This window comes from Mercenaria mercenaria, chromosome 1 (assembly GCF_021730395.1).
Source record: "Mercenaria mercenaria strain notata chromosome 1, MADL_Memer_1, whole genome shotgun sequence".
Classification (NCBI taxonomy): domain Eukaryota; kingdom Metazoa; phylum Mollusca; class Bivalvia; order Venerida; family Veneridae; genus Mercenaria; species Mercenaria mercenaria.
In genome coordinates, this window is record NC_069361.1 from 26,118,865 (window position 1) to 26,135,120 (window position 16,256).

Below are 16,256 nucleotides of genomic sequence, written 5' to 3' on the forward strand. Positions count from 1 at the left end.
CGTAAGGAACATGTTCACTATATGTTTATAACAAACTCAGGCTATAACGAACACATACCAAATTTAATTGTGTATGCTTGCCAGATTTTCACTACACAGCTGTGTATCTGCGCGCCTGATAGAGACTCGATGTAATCTTGGAGTCAAAGACATGCATGGACCAGGATGTCATCATATGTTTTATCATATAACATTTGTGTTGATTGTAAGTTATCGACACCTGTACACATGAAATACAACTTACCACAGTGATCGGTACTGAGTCCTAAGTGTTTCACTACATATGCGATATATGCAGACGTCACGGACTGTTTAATCGTTCCTACGCTGACGACTCCCAGTGGTACCTGTCTTCCGAGCCAGTAGAAGCTGTATCTTGGAGAAAGGCTTTCCATGGTATTGAGGACTGACTTCTCGACTCGTCATTTCGTGGATAAAGTACAAGATGCTAAAGCTGAATGCAAATAAACAAAAATATTGCTGTTCACATTAATGTATAACTCAAGACACATTGAGGTCGTATCAGTAAAAGTCGGTGAACGTTTTGAGGACTCCCGGGGCTATGTTAGATTCTAAAATAGAGCACCAGGTCTGGATATGCAAAACTCTGCAGAATATGTCACATAAGATGGTACATGACCTCGGATAGGTCACCAAAGCCCGTTGACTCACGATTAGATGCTTATGATGCGTTTTTAGTGATACTCCTAACATCACTTTGGACAAATTACAATAGGTTCATAATGCGGTAGCTCACATTATAACTCTAGAATGACCCGCAATAGTAATATTACACTTGTATTGAGAGGTCTCCTTTCTAACTATCGATTAGAATACGACACATATTAATATTTAAATGAACTCTTATAATGCCTTGTCGAACAGATAAATATGTGCATGTAATTCGAAATAAATTGTCTATTAACTCGAACTTGTTGTCGTATATGTTATTGAAAGAATGCTATAAAAATGTTGTAGAATAATACTAATGATATAATAATGATGATGATGATGATTATTATTATTATTATTATTATGTTGATGATGATGATGATGATCATCATCATCATCATCATTATTATCATTATCATTATCATCATCATTATGACATTATTATAATGTTACGTTTATACTATTTAGATGTTTGAAATAATGCCATTTTGTCATTTGGTCTCGTTATTTGTTGAAACCGTTAATTCCTTATGCATTTTTATTTATATATAATTATGTGTACATATTCATATCAAGTTTTGCTCTGTATTGTATATTGTATCATGTTTTGCTTTTACAGTTCTTTTCAAACAGGAGATAAAGAATCTATCTGCCTATTCAGATAAATATATTTTAGAAAGACCAAAAAACATGAAAAACTGAAAGAAACCGCCAAAACGCAAACAAAAACGTGAAATTAATGTAATATTTAGTTAAACCACATAATCGACTTGCTGTCAATGAAAAAGCGAGCAGTATTGATTTTCTCTTAGCTGGCGCACTTTGCTATTCAATTAAACTAATAAATTTAAGGTTGATGTTAACTCCCCTTGAATATTTTTTTTATTTTCTAGTTAACACTATAAAAATCGTTGCGAATCATTTCTAATGAGGTAGTTGTGTTAGGATATATGAAACATGCATGATCAGAAGATATTTGAATTATAAATTCTCCACATAAACATGGATGTCACTGGATGACCTAGTGCAAATATTAAATTTTCCTTACATATGGCTGGTCCACTGGAAATATTGATTTTCGCGTTATAACTTATATGTCTATGGATATAAATTTTCGCTGTATAACATTATATCTTTGGTTTGAGTTTTTCAACGAGAACATCAATCTCCTTTAACAACTTTTTCATTGTTTTAACCTACTGTGTACCTAACACAGTTCTCCAAACAGTTAAAGTAGTGGAAATGATGCAAAATACACTTGTATGCACATTTAAAATGCATGTAGATCAAATTGCAAAATTTTCAATGAAAGGCAAAACAGAATAGTCTAGCTCTAATTTGAATAAGATACCATTTTCATGCTGGACTGCATAGATGAGTAATTTTGATTTAGTTTTAAATTTTGTTAAGGTCTCATCAAAGTATTACATACATCACAATTATAAACACGATAAACCAGTAAAACGAAGTGCATTGCCATTCAAATAATGAATTATAAGAGACTATAGTTTGGTTAAAAACAACTGAACCAATTAATTAACAGTTATCTACAATATAAAACCAAGCAGTAGTTGTTAATCATTTGTGTAATAAAACTTCATTAAAGCTATATAGAATACTGAACTTTATTTTTGAATGTTATCTACGCAGTCTATGTACATATGTTGAAGGAGGCAAAGCCTCTGATATCTGTTCTGAATCAATATCTAAGTGTAATGATCTATGATGTATAGCAATCCGTTGATGGTATTCACTTGAAAGAAAGATGATTCCATGATCCTTAAAATTCCGCTCAGGCGTCGACAATTATAACAAATACTTATTTGTTATTTTTCAGCGACTTCAAAGACAAATTTGAATGTAATTCAATAAATACATTCACTGCATTTAGGACATTATCCAGTGATTATCGATCATTATAGAAACACTGAAAAGGAGGTATGTGATTTACATTTTATACGTATTTTTATTCTCCGTTATATGCATTTTTCTTTTATCGTGTGATTTTTTTAGTTAAGAAAGTAAACATATTGTATCTTAATTCTGTAATATATACCTGATTATATTTTTGGCATTATTTTCATCTATTGTCTTCGACTTGTCTATTTGCATTTAATCAAACTATTTATAATCGAATAACTCGAACTAGGAACTGAGTTTAAATTTTAGTTTATTTACTTAAATATGACCATACATGTAAGCGGACATCAGCAGATCCAGTCACACCGTGTCTGCTAATAGTGCATGTAAACACTTTTGTTTTTATTACCAGTTACTACTAAGAATGGACGCCAGTACAAATATAAACCAATGTCAACAAACATTACTCCCGGATTGGCAGATAGGAAAAGACTTAAGTTGTTGTATGACAGAAATATATGACAAGAAGCTGTGGACAGATGTAAAGTTCCGCTGTAAAGATCACGACGACGACGAGAGAATCTATGCTCACAAGACGATCCTGGCGGCAAGAAGTCCTGTATTCCAGGCAATGTTTTTCGGAACATTTACAGAAAGTAAAGAAGAAGTTCCACTAAAAGACGCTGAAAAGGGAATATTTGATCTATTCTTGAGGTACACATTGTTAAAGCGCAATCTTAATTACTATTATTTTATATGACACACGAAAATATATACACAAGGATCGCCCTTATACTAACTAATTTTTTTTTCAAAACAATTTTCATTATATTTCAAAACATATTTGTAAGTTTATATCTCGCAATTTATAGATAAAATGTTAGGCACAAGAAAAGAATTTAAGTTATCAACAAAATAGACAATGAATAAATATAAAAATTCTATCAAATATTTGTATGGAACGCCAGAGCTGTCTCACGTCAGATGAATAGGAGGTATCTTCTTTCGTAAGAGTAGTATCTTCTCAAGATCCTGCTATGTCTTGTTGATTAATATGTTATCATGTTGATTTGCAATGCTGTCATATCTAACGTACGAACTATTTTGTCAGTATTAATTTGTTAAACGACCATCCTATTTTTTCAAAGTAACATACTATCTTGTCAGAGTGAGCGTACTATTTTGTGAAATGACCATCTTATTTTCTCAAAGTAACATGCTATCATGTCGATTCTACTAAAATTATTATCTAATTTTGTGTTAAAACAACATTTTCAATGGCTGTAGACTTTTTACCTTCTTGCTAGCTTGATATCATAAACCGATACTATTTTGATTGTGTTTTGTGGCAGCCATTTTTTGCGTGTGATAGCATGATTGGTGCATTTGTTGTAGGCATGACACTTTGTTTATACCTATTTTGAAGTATGTTGAGTGAAAACAGGGAGGAGACACGCGATTTGTTGACATTGATTGACCTTAAATGAGGCACCAAAAGGGGGCCTATGTTTTGTTCATTTTAAATATATTGTTTGAAAAAAAAATTAAAAAGTTATTTAATGATCTTACTACATTTTGCAGGTACATTTACAGTGATGCAGTGACACTGGAAGGAGACACGGCTTCTGAACTGTTACAAATGGCACATCTGTATCAAGTTCCAAGACTCGTTCAAGTTTGTGCCGACTTCTTAGAAAAGAATATCACACCAGAAAATGCATGCGAAATTCTGACACTCGCACTAGGTTATGAAATATCAAGCCTCAAAGAGGCATGCTGCACTGTCATCGACCAAAATGCTCGACAAGTTCTAAGGTCAGACGGATTCATGGACCTTAAGGAAGATGTTTTGCATCATATTTTAAAAGGAGATACTTTCTATGTGGACGAAGAAGAAATATTTTTGAAGGCAGAAGAATGGTCCATTAAAAAGCTTAGGATAGATTGTTTGGAACAAAATGGCGACAACATTCGAAAAGCACTTGCAAAATCGTTCTATCAATTAAGACTTCCTACTATGTCGTATGAAACAATGGTGAAATGTACTCAGAATAAAGGGTACTTGTCTGCAGACGAATGCAAAGATATAGCTGATTTTATAAGCGGTATTTCCGACGCTTCTGTTTCGAGTAATTCGTGCGTACCTCGAGTCCCAGTAAATGAAACACTGGTGTTGAATACTGGCAAAGGAGAAAAAGGAAACTCCCACTCGCTTAAATGTTCATTTAGTATACACGCTGCCAAAGATGCAGAACTGATTAGTTTTGGTCTGTGCGATATTGAGCCATACATTGAGTACCATCATTGCGTGCAGTCAAGTTGCTATGGCGACGCCGGGACCACACTAGCAAGTTTTTTTTCGATGTATACTAATCAAGTCATCGAACTTGTCTGTTACCGAAAATTGGAACGACGTGGAGAAAGAAGAGTCATACAATATGACGAATTGTCAGAAGTTAATCTTAACAAGAGCGTATATCCACTTATACATGTTACGTTCTCCATCTGCAGTTTGAATTTCAGTCACACGTTTGCATTACCCACTTCACAAACCTCCGGCGAAGTGGTGCGCCTGGAAGAGCCTTTGGTACTAAAGAAGGCATACACGCCGTATATTGCTGATGTTGTTATGAATTTCAACTGTTGTATCGGGAAGGCCTATTGTAGCGAGTATAAGATGAAAATACGGTACAACAAAGGACAGGGAACTGTCAAAAGCAAAGACGGTCAGATAGAAGTATCTTCCCAATCAGAGTTCGGATTATTGAAAAGCATACAATTCCGAAATTTGGCAAATCGGCATGAAGACTAATAAGGACGATAATAGGTCAAATAATTGCGAGAAAACAAAATCTATTACAGTAATTTAAAGACAGTACGGACTTTTACAAGAGTTTATTACTGAAATAAAAGTATCTTTAGATAAGTTCTTATCATGGAAAGTTTGAAATGTTTTTTGAAAGACAGACATCAATTTACGGCGTACATTGTTTTCAATACCAGGCCATACGTGTCTTTCACAGGGGGATGGAGCTATAGGCGTCCTACATTTAATGTTACCAGACTACAAAATACACAAATTTCTTTATGATCATTTGCAGTTTCATAATTATAGTGTCTTTAAATATTTCCCTTTTTGCGTTAGTGCATGAACAGACACGCTATGAAAAGTGTATGTGTAAACTTCAGATTTTCGTTTGAGTGAGGGAGGGAGATGCTATTGATATTACAGTGTTTAGGTAAACTCCAGCTTTTCCTTTAAGTGTGTGGGGGGATGGGGGTGGGGGGTGAGTGGGGAGTGGGTGGGGGTGCTATTGATATTACAGTGTGTATGTAAACTTCAGCTTTTTCTTTTAGTGTTTGGGGTGGGGTGGGAGTGTGCTATTGATATTGTATGTAAACTTCAGCTTTTCCCTTAAGTGCATGTGGAGTGGGTGTGCTACTGATATGTAAACTTCAACTTTTACTTTTAGTGTGTGGGGGAGGGGGAGGGGATGGGGGTGGGTGGGGGTGCTATTGATCTAAACTTCAGCTTTTCTTTTTAGTGTGTGTGTAGGGTGGGTGTGCTATTGATATTACAGTGTATATGTAAACTTCAGATTTGAGTGTGAGAGGGGGTGTTCTATTTATATTACAGTGTGTATGTAAACATCAGCTTTTCCTTTTAGTGAGTTGGGTGTGCTATTGATATTACAGTGTGTATATAAACTTCAGCATTTCCTTTTACTGTTTGGGGTGAGGTGGGAGTCTGCTATTGATATTGTATGTAAACTTCAGCTTTTCCTTTTAGTGGTTGGGGTGGGTTTGGATGTGCTACTAATATTACAGTGTGCATGTAAACTTCAGTTTGTCCTTTTAGTGTGGGGGTGGGGGGGGGGGGGGGGGGGGGTGCTATTGATATTACAGTGTATATGCTTTTCCTTTTAGTGTGTTTTGGGGAGGGGGTGGGGTGGTGTGTGTGCGCTATTGATATTACAGCGTGTATGTAAACTTCAGCTTTTCCTTTTAGCGTTTTGGGTGGGTGTGGGTGTGCTATTGATATTACAGTGTGTGTGTTAATCTCAGCTTTTCTTTTTAATATGTGGGGGTGCTATTGATATTACAGTGTGTATGTAAACTTCAGATTTTCGTTTTAGTGTTTGTGGTTGGGTGGGATGTGCTATTGATATTACAGTGTGTATGTAAACTTCAGTTATTCCTTTTAGTATTTAGGATGGGTTTGGATGTGCTATTGATATTACAGCGTGTATGTAAACTTCAGCTTTTCCTTTTAGTGTGTGTTTGTTGGTTGTGCTAACGATATTACAGTGTGTAAGTAAACTTAAGCTTTTCCTTTAGTATGTGTGTGGGGATGGGATGTGCTATTGATATTACAGCGTATATGTAAATTTCAGCTTTTCCTTTTAGTGTGTGTTGGGGGTAGGGGTGTGCTATTGATATTACAGTGTGCATGTAAACTTCAGCTGTTATTTTTAGTGTCTGGAGCGGGTGTGGGAATGTCATTGATATTACAGTGTGTAGGTAAACTTCAGCTATTCTTTTTAGTTTGTATGAGGATTGCTATTGATATTACAGTGGGTATTTTAACTTCAGCTTTTCGTTTTAGTGTATGGGGTGCTATTCATTTATTCCTCAAATAATGTCTGAATCTGGGGCCAATAATGAGCCATATACTAATACTGCGCATGCGCATTTGGCACACTGTGACAGGATGGACGTACCGGGGACAATGACTACCAGAACATATTAACACCCATTACAATACTTACAAATTTATTTACAGAAATGATTATTTACAATGAATAAATGAAAAGTGAAGAAGAAAAAAATCTTATTATAAAAAAGAAAGAAAAACAATCTGAGCTCAGTATCTCTTTTTAACAAGTATAAAGTTCTAACACTGACAGTTCCGTAACACAGATGTCTCCGTTTGAACTTCAAGTAGCACCAAAATAAACAACATATCTTCAAGTCAAGTCCCTTTAAACCGTGGATACGTTGACTCCGTTTTGGCTCCCTATGATGGTAGGTGGTTGCATCCCTGAGCTGACTTCAGTGGATCACAAAAATCATCTCATCGTCTTTGCGGTTTACGGCACAACCATGGGACGAAAGCTCTGCGCTGGGGAAATCACATCCAGGCGAGTGAAGACAAGTGAACCTCGGGTATTGCACTTCCTGGTCGTGACACCATAACCAGGTAAAAGTCGTCTGGTGGAAGAAGCTAAAATATATAACATATGGTAAGCAACATTATAGCAAAACACAAGTCAGGGCATAAAACTGCTCCTTTGGGTACACCATACCTCCGTAGGCTCCCATAATAATACGTGCTACTTAAACAAAATATATGTGCTACTAAGTTCATACGTCACGGGACCAAAATACGTCACTTATTACTTCCATTATTTCTAAAATTAATTACTTAAAAGTCTAAATTTTAAGTATGAAAAAGATATGAAAAGTCTACGATGAAAAACTATAGATACGGAAATGATTAACTGCAGCTATTATTTACAACTACAAATTAACACAATGCAATGCGAAATAAACGATATACAAAAGCTGGTAACAATATAATATCAAATGCCATACAACAAAACGGACACTGTTTAGATGTGCTTTCAAATTTCAAATTACAATAACATATTACATACATGGTACATAGACTTAACATTACAATGCAATGCAGTATCGGCGTTCCATAATTGTTTGACATATGTTTATGACAATGAGTACTTTACAATTATCATGTTACACAAATTTCAGTACAAATCTTACAGCTTGTATAAACGAAACATTTTAGATTCCTCTTTCGAAATAATTTACGAAAGTCTGAAAAATTTACTAAATTATCCTGACATACCGAAACTAGCTAAAATCACATTCCGAAAAGTAAACGTTGCGAAATTCTGTAGAATGAACAAAATTTTACTAAATAAAAATCGTAATTCAAAAATTATACAGAAATCTAACAAATTAACTTCTTACCTCGATGGAGCATAAATTTCTACCAAGAAAAATAAATGTGACGTAAATTCGTCTAATGTCGAAAGTGGTGTGCGCTAGGCATATCTAGACCAGTCTATTTGTAGGATTCTGTCCCGCCAAATACTAAATTTCATGGGATTCACGACAAATGCGTGTACTCTGACTATTTGCATTTCAACGGGAATCACGATATAGCCGGTTAATCTGACTACTTTGGCGCGGATTGAATTTTGACAATTTAAGACCCGTTATAGTGGTTTTGGGGATAAAAACATGAATTACTGAAGTTTATAAAAAATCAACTTTCTTATTACTGAACCGAATTTAATAAAATTTACATGGAAATTTAAGTTATGAAATACAGAAAAACATGAGAGGTATTTCATGCGAAAAATCTGACATTTACCTCAATAACTCAAACATTTACAAAAAGATGATGCAACACCTGCATTTAAACTACAGATACAATGAGGCCCGTATGTCAGTTTGTGACACACACCTACTTATTTTTCGTTGCACCTGTCATACAATTTTCCCCACAGCCAATTCTTATAGACTTCTATTTATATTATAATTCTATACCATTGAGGTTCGAAATGATATTGAGAACCATTTATTTTTTTCAAAACCATTTTTAAGATATTTTAGTTTTGTTACTAATTAATGTTTTCAACCTTGAATCATCTTTATTTTCCAATTAACAGTCGTGTCCGCTTAATAATGTTATTTCGATGGATATTCGTCTTTATACATACACAGTATTTATATAATTTCATTGTCACACGATAAAGGGATAAAATCTTTAAGTAAAATACATTCTTATTTTGTGCGTGGAAAATAGTATATATGGCCTATTTCAGTTTGTGAAAAAGTTAGTCACAAATCTCTAAGTAAAAAATAACATGTAACATATTACAGTCTTATTTTGTGCGTGGAAAATAGCATATATGGCCTGTTTCAGTTAGTGAAAAAGTTAGTCACAAATCTTTAAGTAGAAAGAAAACATGTAGCATATTACAATCTTATTTTGTGCGTGGAATAGCATATTTGGCCTATTTCAGTTAGTGAAAAAGTTAAGTATCTTTAAGTAAAAAGAAAACATGTAGCATATTACAGTCTAATTTCGAGTCTGGCCTGTAACTTGGATATGATAAAAATGAGGAATTTTAACCTTGGCACAAATATTCAAACATTTGAAAGAGATATGCTTCGTCCGTCTTGTATCAATGTCGATGTTAATACGAGACATTTGATTCAATGTCATTTCCGCTCCATATCTCCCCAATCCCTGAAAGTAGTTTCAGGAAACTCGGGCATGTACCCTCAATGGTTATAAAAACGCACCATCCATATACGACAATTCGTTTTCGCAAATTGGATTCAAATATTTTGATATTCAATTATTCATCACGGTGATTTATGGTGTGTAGAGGGGAAAATTAGTTTTGACTCGGGTGTACAAGCGTTCGCTCTTCCTGTTGAAATAACTTACGTTATAACCTGAATCCCATCGGTAGTGAAACTGCGACAGAGTCCTACTACAAACATTCTGATACGGAGTGATCTCCCGTCAAATCGTCCCCTAGTCAACTCGTCCCCATTTTGGTCATTTGGTATCCCTTGACAATTTCAAATTGGTCATTTCGTCCCCCACTTTTCGGCCCCTCCTTTTTAGTCTTATTTTTGTCAAAGTTTCCTAGATTATGATTAATATAATTATGATGTAAAAGATGTGTTCTGTAAAATATCTTCCATACAACAAACATGAAAATTTTACTTTAAAAACTACATTTTGTTTTACTTTATGATTTAAATATTCATAGAGAGTATAATTAACCAATCGTATTATGTCTTTCAACGCAGTATAATGTCTGTTTCATCGGCACTCTTTCCCAAATATCGACAGTCTTCCAGTTGCCTTTCTAAAAATAACTTGGAATTAACCTGTTAAAATAAAAAGTAATAACTGTCAGGATTTTGAGGAATCAAAAACACCATTTCATTCAATTAGATGTCATGATTAAGATAATTCTAATAACTACTAGCTCTACATTAAAAACCTGATTGAAGACATATGTAGGCCTTGTTTGCAATATAACACTCTATTGGCATAATGCATAAATAAAATCTGGAAAGTAGATCCCTCGGAAGCACCGAGAACAAGGCAAATAGTGAAAATTGCAGACTCTGTTTGATTGAGTCTGTTCATGGGCAGTAATGGAAAAAAGCAACACTGCCCACGCCCCCTAGCACCGGCTTAAGCAGTATTCAATCTTCAAACCTAAATGAGTTGAAATCAATGATCCCGAAGGACCAGAAAATATAACAACACTGAGATGAAGTCGGGGCGACTTTTTACGGCCGCCACACAGCACTTAACACCCGCTGTTGTGAAGTAAATAAAATCTGGAAAGTAGATCCCTCGGAAGCACCGAGAACAAGGCAAATAGTGAAAATTGCAGACTCGGTTTGATTGAGTCTGTTCATGGGCAGTAATGGAAAAAAGCAACACTGCCCACGCCCCCTAGCACCGGCTTAAGCAGTATTCAATCTTCAAATCTAAATGAGTTGAAATCAATGATCCCGAAGGACCAGAAAATATAACAACACTGAGATGAAGTCGGGGCGACTTTTTACGGCCGCCACACAGCACTTAACACCCGCTGTTGTGAAGTAAATAAAATCTGGAAAGTAGATCCCTCGGAAGCACCGAGAACAAGGCAAATAGTGAAAATTGCAGACTCGGTTTGATTGAGTCTGTTCATGGGCAGTAATGGAAAAAAGCAACACTGCCCACGCCCCCTAGCACCGGCTTAAGCAGTAATCAATCTTCAAATCTAAATGAGTTGAAATCAATGATCCCGAAGGACCAGAAAATATAACAACACTGAGATGAAGTCAAAGTCCATCTTTTTTCGCTCGTCCTCGTCCAAAAGCTCAAACTCTGGTCTGTTGGCACACATGAAGTGCCATCTCGTGCAGCATTCTTCACATTTGATCCATTCGGAAGGGAGCTGATCTACAGCATGGAAGTCCTCTTCAACGTCACTTCTATCGCTTATTTTGGAAATGCTTTCATCATTGTCTGAATCAGAAGTATCACATTGTGGCTTAGACTTCCGTTTCCGACCTTTCGTATTCTTCTTCAAGTTGGCAAGATTTTGCTTTTCTTTCCATTGTTTAATCTTCGACTTCTGCTTCCCGTTTGATCTGTTAACGTTTTTCTTTAGCTACATCTTCAACTCTTTTTTTTTCTTCTCTTCTTTTTCTCTCAACATCTTTATTGTTGCTGATCCTGAGATAGCTTTAGGTAGTTTATAGCGGATACGGTTGGCCTTTTTCTGCTTTTTTCAAACTTCTATTTCCAAGCTCATCAGTAGACTCTTTATTGGTCTGCACTATATTTGAAGAACCAAACTTGGTGGAATCAATGCCCATGGGAGATAAGGGGAAAAGTCTAGATCTTCTACTGTTCTATCCAGCGTTTTTATACAGACCTGGAAACTATTTCTTGCTTAATACTTTTCCGATATTGTCCATTTGCCAATCCTTTACACATTGCTTCCATATGGACTTCATCTGGCTGTCCATATGTCCAAATGCACTGACTCCTACCACAACATTTATTTGAAGTTTTGCGTTTGTAACCACTTGATAAACATTTTTAGACCCTTTTGGTGCCAGAACTTGACCCGACTTCATTGCTAATGGAAACCCCGATTCATCGGCATTGAATATACGTCTCGGATCTTTAGACCAGACTGTCATACCCGGGGACATCGTTCTTCAGGTAAGTATACACCCCCATCAAACCATCCTGTTATCAAATCCATGATTATTTTTGACCTCTCATGCATAGGTGTTCTCATTGATAACTCTGGAATGCGCGTTTAGAATGCATTTAACCATTTATATCCAGGTATATCTATGTATGTTATTTGGAAATGTAGTAGACCGTCCATCAATGTCAAAAATTCGTTTAATCTCTCCGAGTAATTCACACTTTTTGAGTGGAAAGCCGATTTCAAACATAAGCTTAGCGTACCTAGCAAGGGTACCTTCCTCTCCTTTTGTCAATTTTGGATTTCTCCCTGTAGGAGTATGGGGCTTCCTAGTTCAATAACATTAACCTTGCGCAGGGCGCCTTTTAATATTTGGACGTTCAACATGTCCCTGTGTCAAGTTTAATCAAATGACAGCCGTTTGCATAGCAACAATTTCAACCTTATTTTATGGAAGTGTAATGTAGGAAAAGTCTCAAACACGTGATATATTGGTTACCGTAATTAAAACTGCACCACCAATAACTTCCCCGACGCATTACACGGACATAATCCAATGAAATATTATGAACAATGCAACACTAAAACAATATACAGAATCAATTATACGTGCTTAGACGAAAATAAATACGTTTAACCTACGGCACTAGTAAAATAATCTGCGGTCATTATTTGACGAACGATAACCGCCAAGAGCATATTGACAGTGACTAGCTTTTGACACTGCTTAGATATGAACTTAGAACTTAATGAAAGAACTTTTAATTAAATTACCACCAATAAATGCTGGTAACACCGGTCGACTATATATACACACTACATAGACAATACGTACCGTAACGGGCCGCAATGTTTATAAAATCCGACTATTAAAATATTTTTGTCTAAATTCTTTCTTTTTAATAAAGAAGATTTGACAGTTTCGTGTTGTGTTGCTATAGTGAATGGATGGAAATTTCACTTTCAAAGCGTGGACAGATCTTCGGTGCTTTAAGTAAGACAATATGTTCAATGGATGTGTAAAATAGGTTTCTTTGTCCGTTGTTGGTATTTAGCTATCGCATTTTAGTCACTTCCACCATGAACTTGTAAAACCTTCCGCAAGATATTTTGCGGAAAGCTCTACCGGGAAATTTAGAACTTCGATAAAACGTCGGACTATATGAAATGTCAAAATCGTAAAATATTGAAGTCCGACGTTTATTTATAGAACTAGGGGCTTACGGGACACGTCCAGAGAGTTTGTCTAGTAATGTGGTTCTGGATACACTATATGCTTTTGATGCAACTTTTTTACGCATTGCGCCAATGTGTACAGCTTTGATGGCAAGCGACATCTGTTCTTGGAAATATTTTACCCGTGTTTTTGTTTTGGGCATGAATGTGTACCGACATACCTGGAAATAGATAAAATCAAGGCTGTTATATTTCGATCTTCTTAGATCGTTCAGCACGACTTTTATGTCGTGTTATTGGTAATTAAGTTTCTTAGCTTGTACATTTCGGCCTGGGTGGTTCCAATACTCCCGCTTTCATAGCATGGGGTATTGTATAATCACCCTTTGGATATGGTACCTGCTTTTTAATTTTGACTTTTGGCAGTTCCTGTGATATGCAGGCTCCATAACCTGAGATCCCCTTTCCAAATTCCAGTTTCTTTAGCTCTGTCAATTGTTTCCTCGTTTAGGGCATACCCATTATTTTAATTGGGGACCATACGCCGCTTTTTATGGGATTACACACTAGTGTATTATCGGAGGTTCTATGTGCACCTCCGTATGAACACATCTGCGGATGTCTCTAAATTGTTTTTGTACTTGTAGCATGTGTAAATGTTGAGTTCTGCTCAACCCGGGGTTAGAGGGCGAGGACGGTAGCTTGCATTTCCACTATCGTCCATGAACAGGCTCAATCAAACCGAGCCTACAACATTTTCGTTTTTGTCGTGTTGAGCGACCTGTGGAGTTTGCAATTTTTCTATTAGTATTTTATGGTAAATGAAGTGTCTTATACCTGAAATAGTTAGAAACATGTGATATACTATTTTTGTCATTAAAATAAATACAGAAATTTAGGGTTCGATGAAAGGCAATGCACTTAAATTTCATAGCCTATTATCAATACGCCCGTTCGTGAGTTTGACAGTATTTAAAATACATCAGTTAGCCAAGTACAGAGTTACTTAGTATGTCAGTTTTGATTTCAAAACGGACAAATGCTTGCAGATAACAAATCATATATATTTACACTATGAAATACTTTTCTGATAATTGGAAATATCAATGCATGTCTATGTAGTGTGCTTAGCCAATAAAATGCGGTACATAATATTTATCCTTCACAACATTGTACAACAAAAGTATTTAATGTCTTCATCTACAAAGAAAACAGGTATTTGTATTAACATCTAGGTTCTCATATCTACCCGTTTCCAATCATATTTCGAAACGAGAAGATTTTATCTCGGCCCATGAACATATTTTCTTATTAACTCTATTAATGACCTAACTGAAAAGACAGACTGTCGAGTAACCGAGCCCCGTTGTTTTACTACTGCTGACCTTTAACTCATTTTCCCACAGATTGCAGTATTGTGTGAAAAGTTGCCAACTGAATTGAATTCCAAGGAAAGAAACACCATCATCACACAAGATACTGTTTAGGTGTCTCAGCCAACCAAGTAACAACCTCAGCTTACATACAGTTTTGATGTCTCAGCCAGCAAAGCAGCAGCATAAGCCTACAACAAGATACAGGTTTGATATCTCAGCCAAGAAAGCATTATCATCAGCAAACAACAAGATACTGTTTATTTGTCTCAGCCAACAAAGATTCATCATCAGCACACAACAATATACTGTTTAGGTGTCTAAGTCAATAAACCAGCATCATCAGCATACAACAAAATGCATTTTAATATCTCATCCAACAAAACAGCATCGTCAGTGTACACTTAGATACAGTTTTGATGTCTCAGTCAACAACGCATCATCATTATCATCATCAGACAACGAGATACACAGGCATTGCAGTCAGAGGACAATAACAAATTTATCTGTACCTATAAATATTTTGTAAAATTTACGATTATTTCACGCCATCTCAGATCAAGCTACTGTTATAAGTATTATATATCCTTGATACACATTCTCGAACAGATTCTTGGATCCGTATTCATCAGCGTTTAAAAAAGAACCATCAATATTCATTTTGCATTGACATTGTTAAATATGCATAGTCTGCAAGAAAACCTTTTTGGAATCTCCAGCTAATAATAGCTAAGCAAACGTTCTGCATCATGAATATGATCATGTGCCGTTTTTGATGAATATGGCCTTGTACTTTCAATCTGACTAAAGTTTTCTAATATACATTTTGAATAGTTACATTTCACTTTATTTTTATCTTGTAGTTTAGGGTTATTTTGCTAATATAAAATAGATGTCCTTTGGTTACTAGCATTTAAAAACAATGCCAAACACAAAAATCTACTAATATTCATTTTTTTCATATACAATGTATTTACATTTAACGCTTTACATTTGTCTGTCTTGCGAATTTTATTGTAAAAAAGTATAAATAATTACAATCAATAACTGAAAAATTGCTTTAAGTTTGACTTGTCGACATTTATATATCAAGGCGTAAGTAAGTTACAGTAGGTTTAACGGTCAACAGACAGACAACACTAAATCAACATGTCCCCCTCTACAGTACATGTGGGAGACAGAAATAGGACCCTGTGCCATTTCTTTTTCTACCGCTAATTTTTATTATTCTTGCGTATAAGCTGGTGATTTCTTCTGGCTGATATGTTTGCATTGGTACAAAACACAGGTACACTGGTTGGTCAACCTGCTGCTGGTACATGATAAGTGTGTGGAACAGCTTTTAGTTCACATGTACAAGTGGTTATGCTTTTTTTAAACGAGACACGCTGGGCTGGACTGG

General features: G+C 35.6%; 1 protein-coding gene across 1 annotated transcript; it reads left to right on the top strand.

The window, feature by feature from the left end:
• Positions 1–2,948: 2,948 nt before the first annotated feature.
• On the top strand, positions 2,949–5,776 carry LOC123543472 (BTB/POZ domain-containing protein 3-like). The gene is made up of 2 exons (XM_053536597.1): positions 2,949–3,246; positions 4,114–5,776. The coding sequence occupies exons 1-2, from the start codon at positions 2,957–2,959 to the stop codon at positions 5,342–5,344; spliced, it is 1,521 nt and encodes a 506-aa protein (XP_053392572.1). The 5' UTR covers positions 2,949–2,956; the 3' UTR covers positions 5,345–5,776.
• The last annotated feature ends 10,480 nt before the right edge of the window (positions 5,777–16,256 follow it).

Bases quoted from the DNA above. Each gene is read 5' to 3' on its own strand.
- LOC123543472 (XM_053536597.1), top strand. From the start codon at position 2,957: ATGGACGCCAGTACAAATATAAACCAATGTCAACAAACATTACTCCCG. The intron at 3,247-4,113 runs GTACACATTGTT...TACATTTTGCAG, and splicing joins ATATTTGATCTATTCTTGAG to GTACATTTACAGTGATGCAG.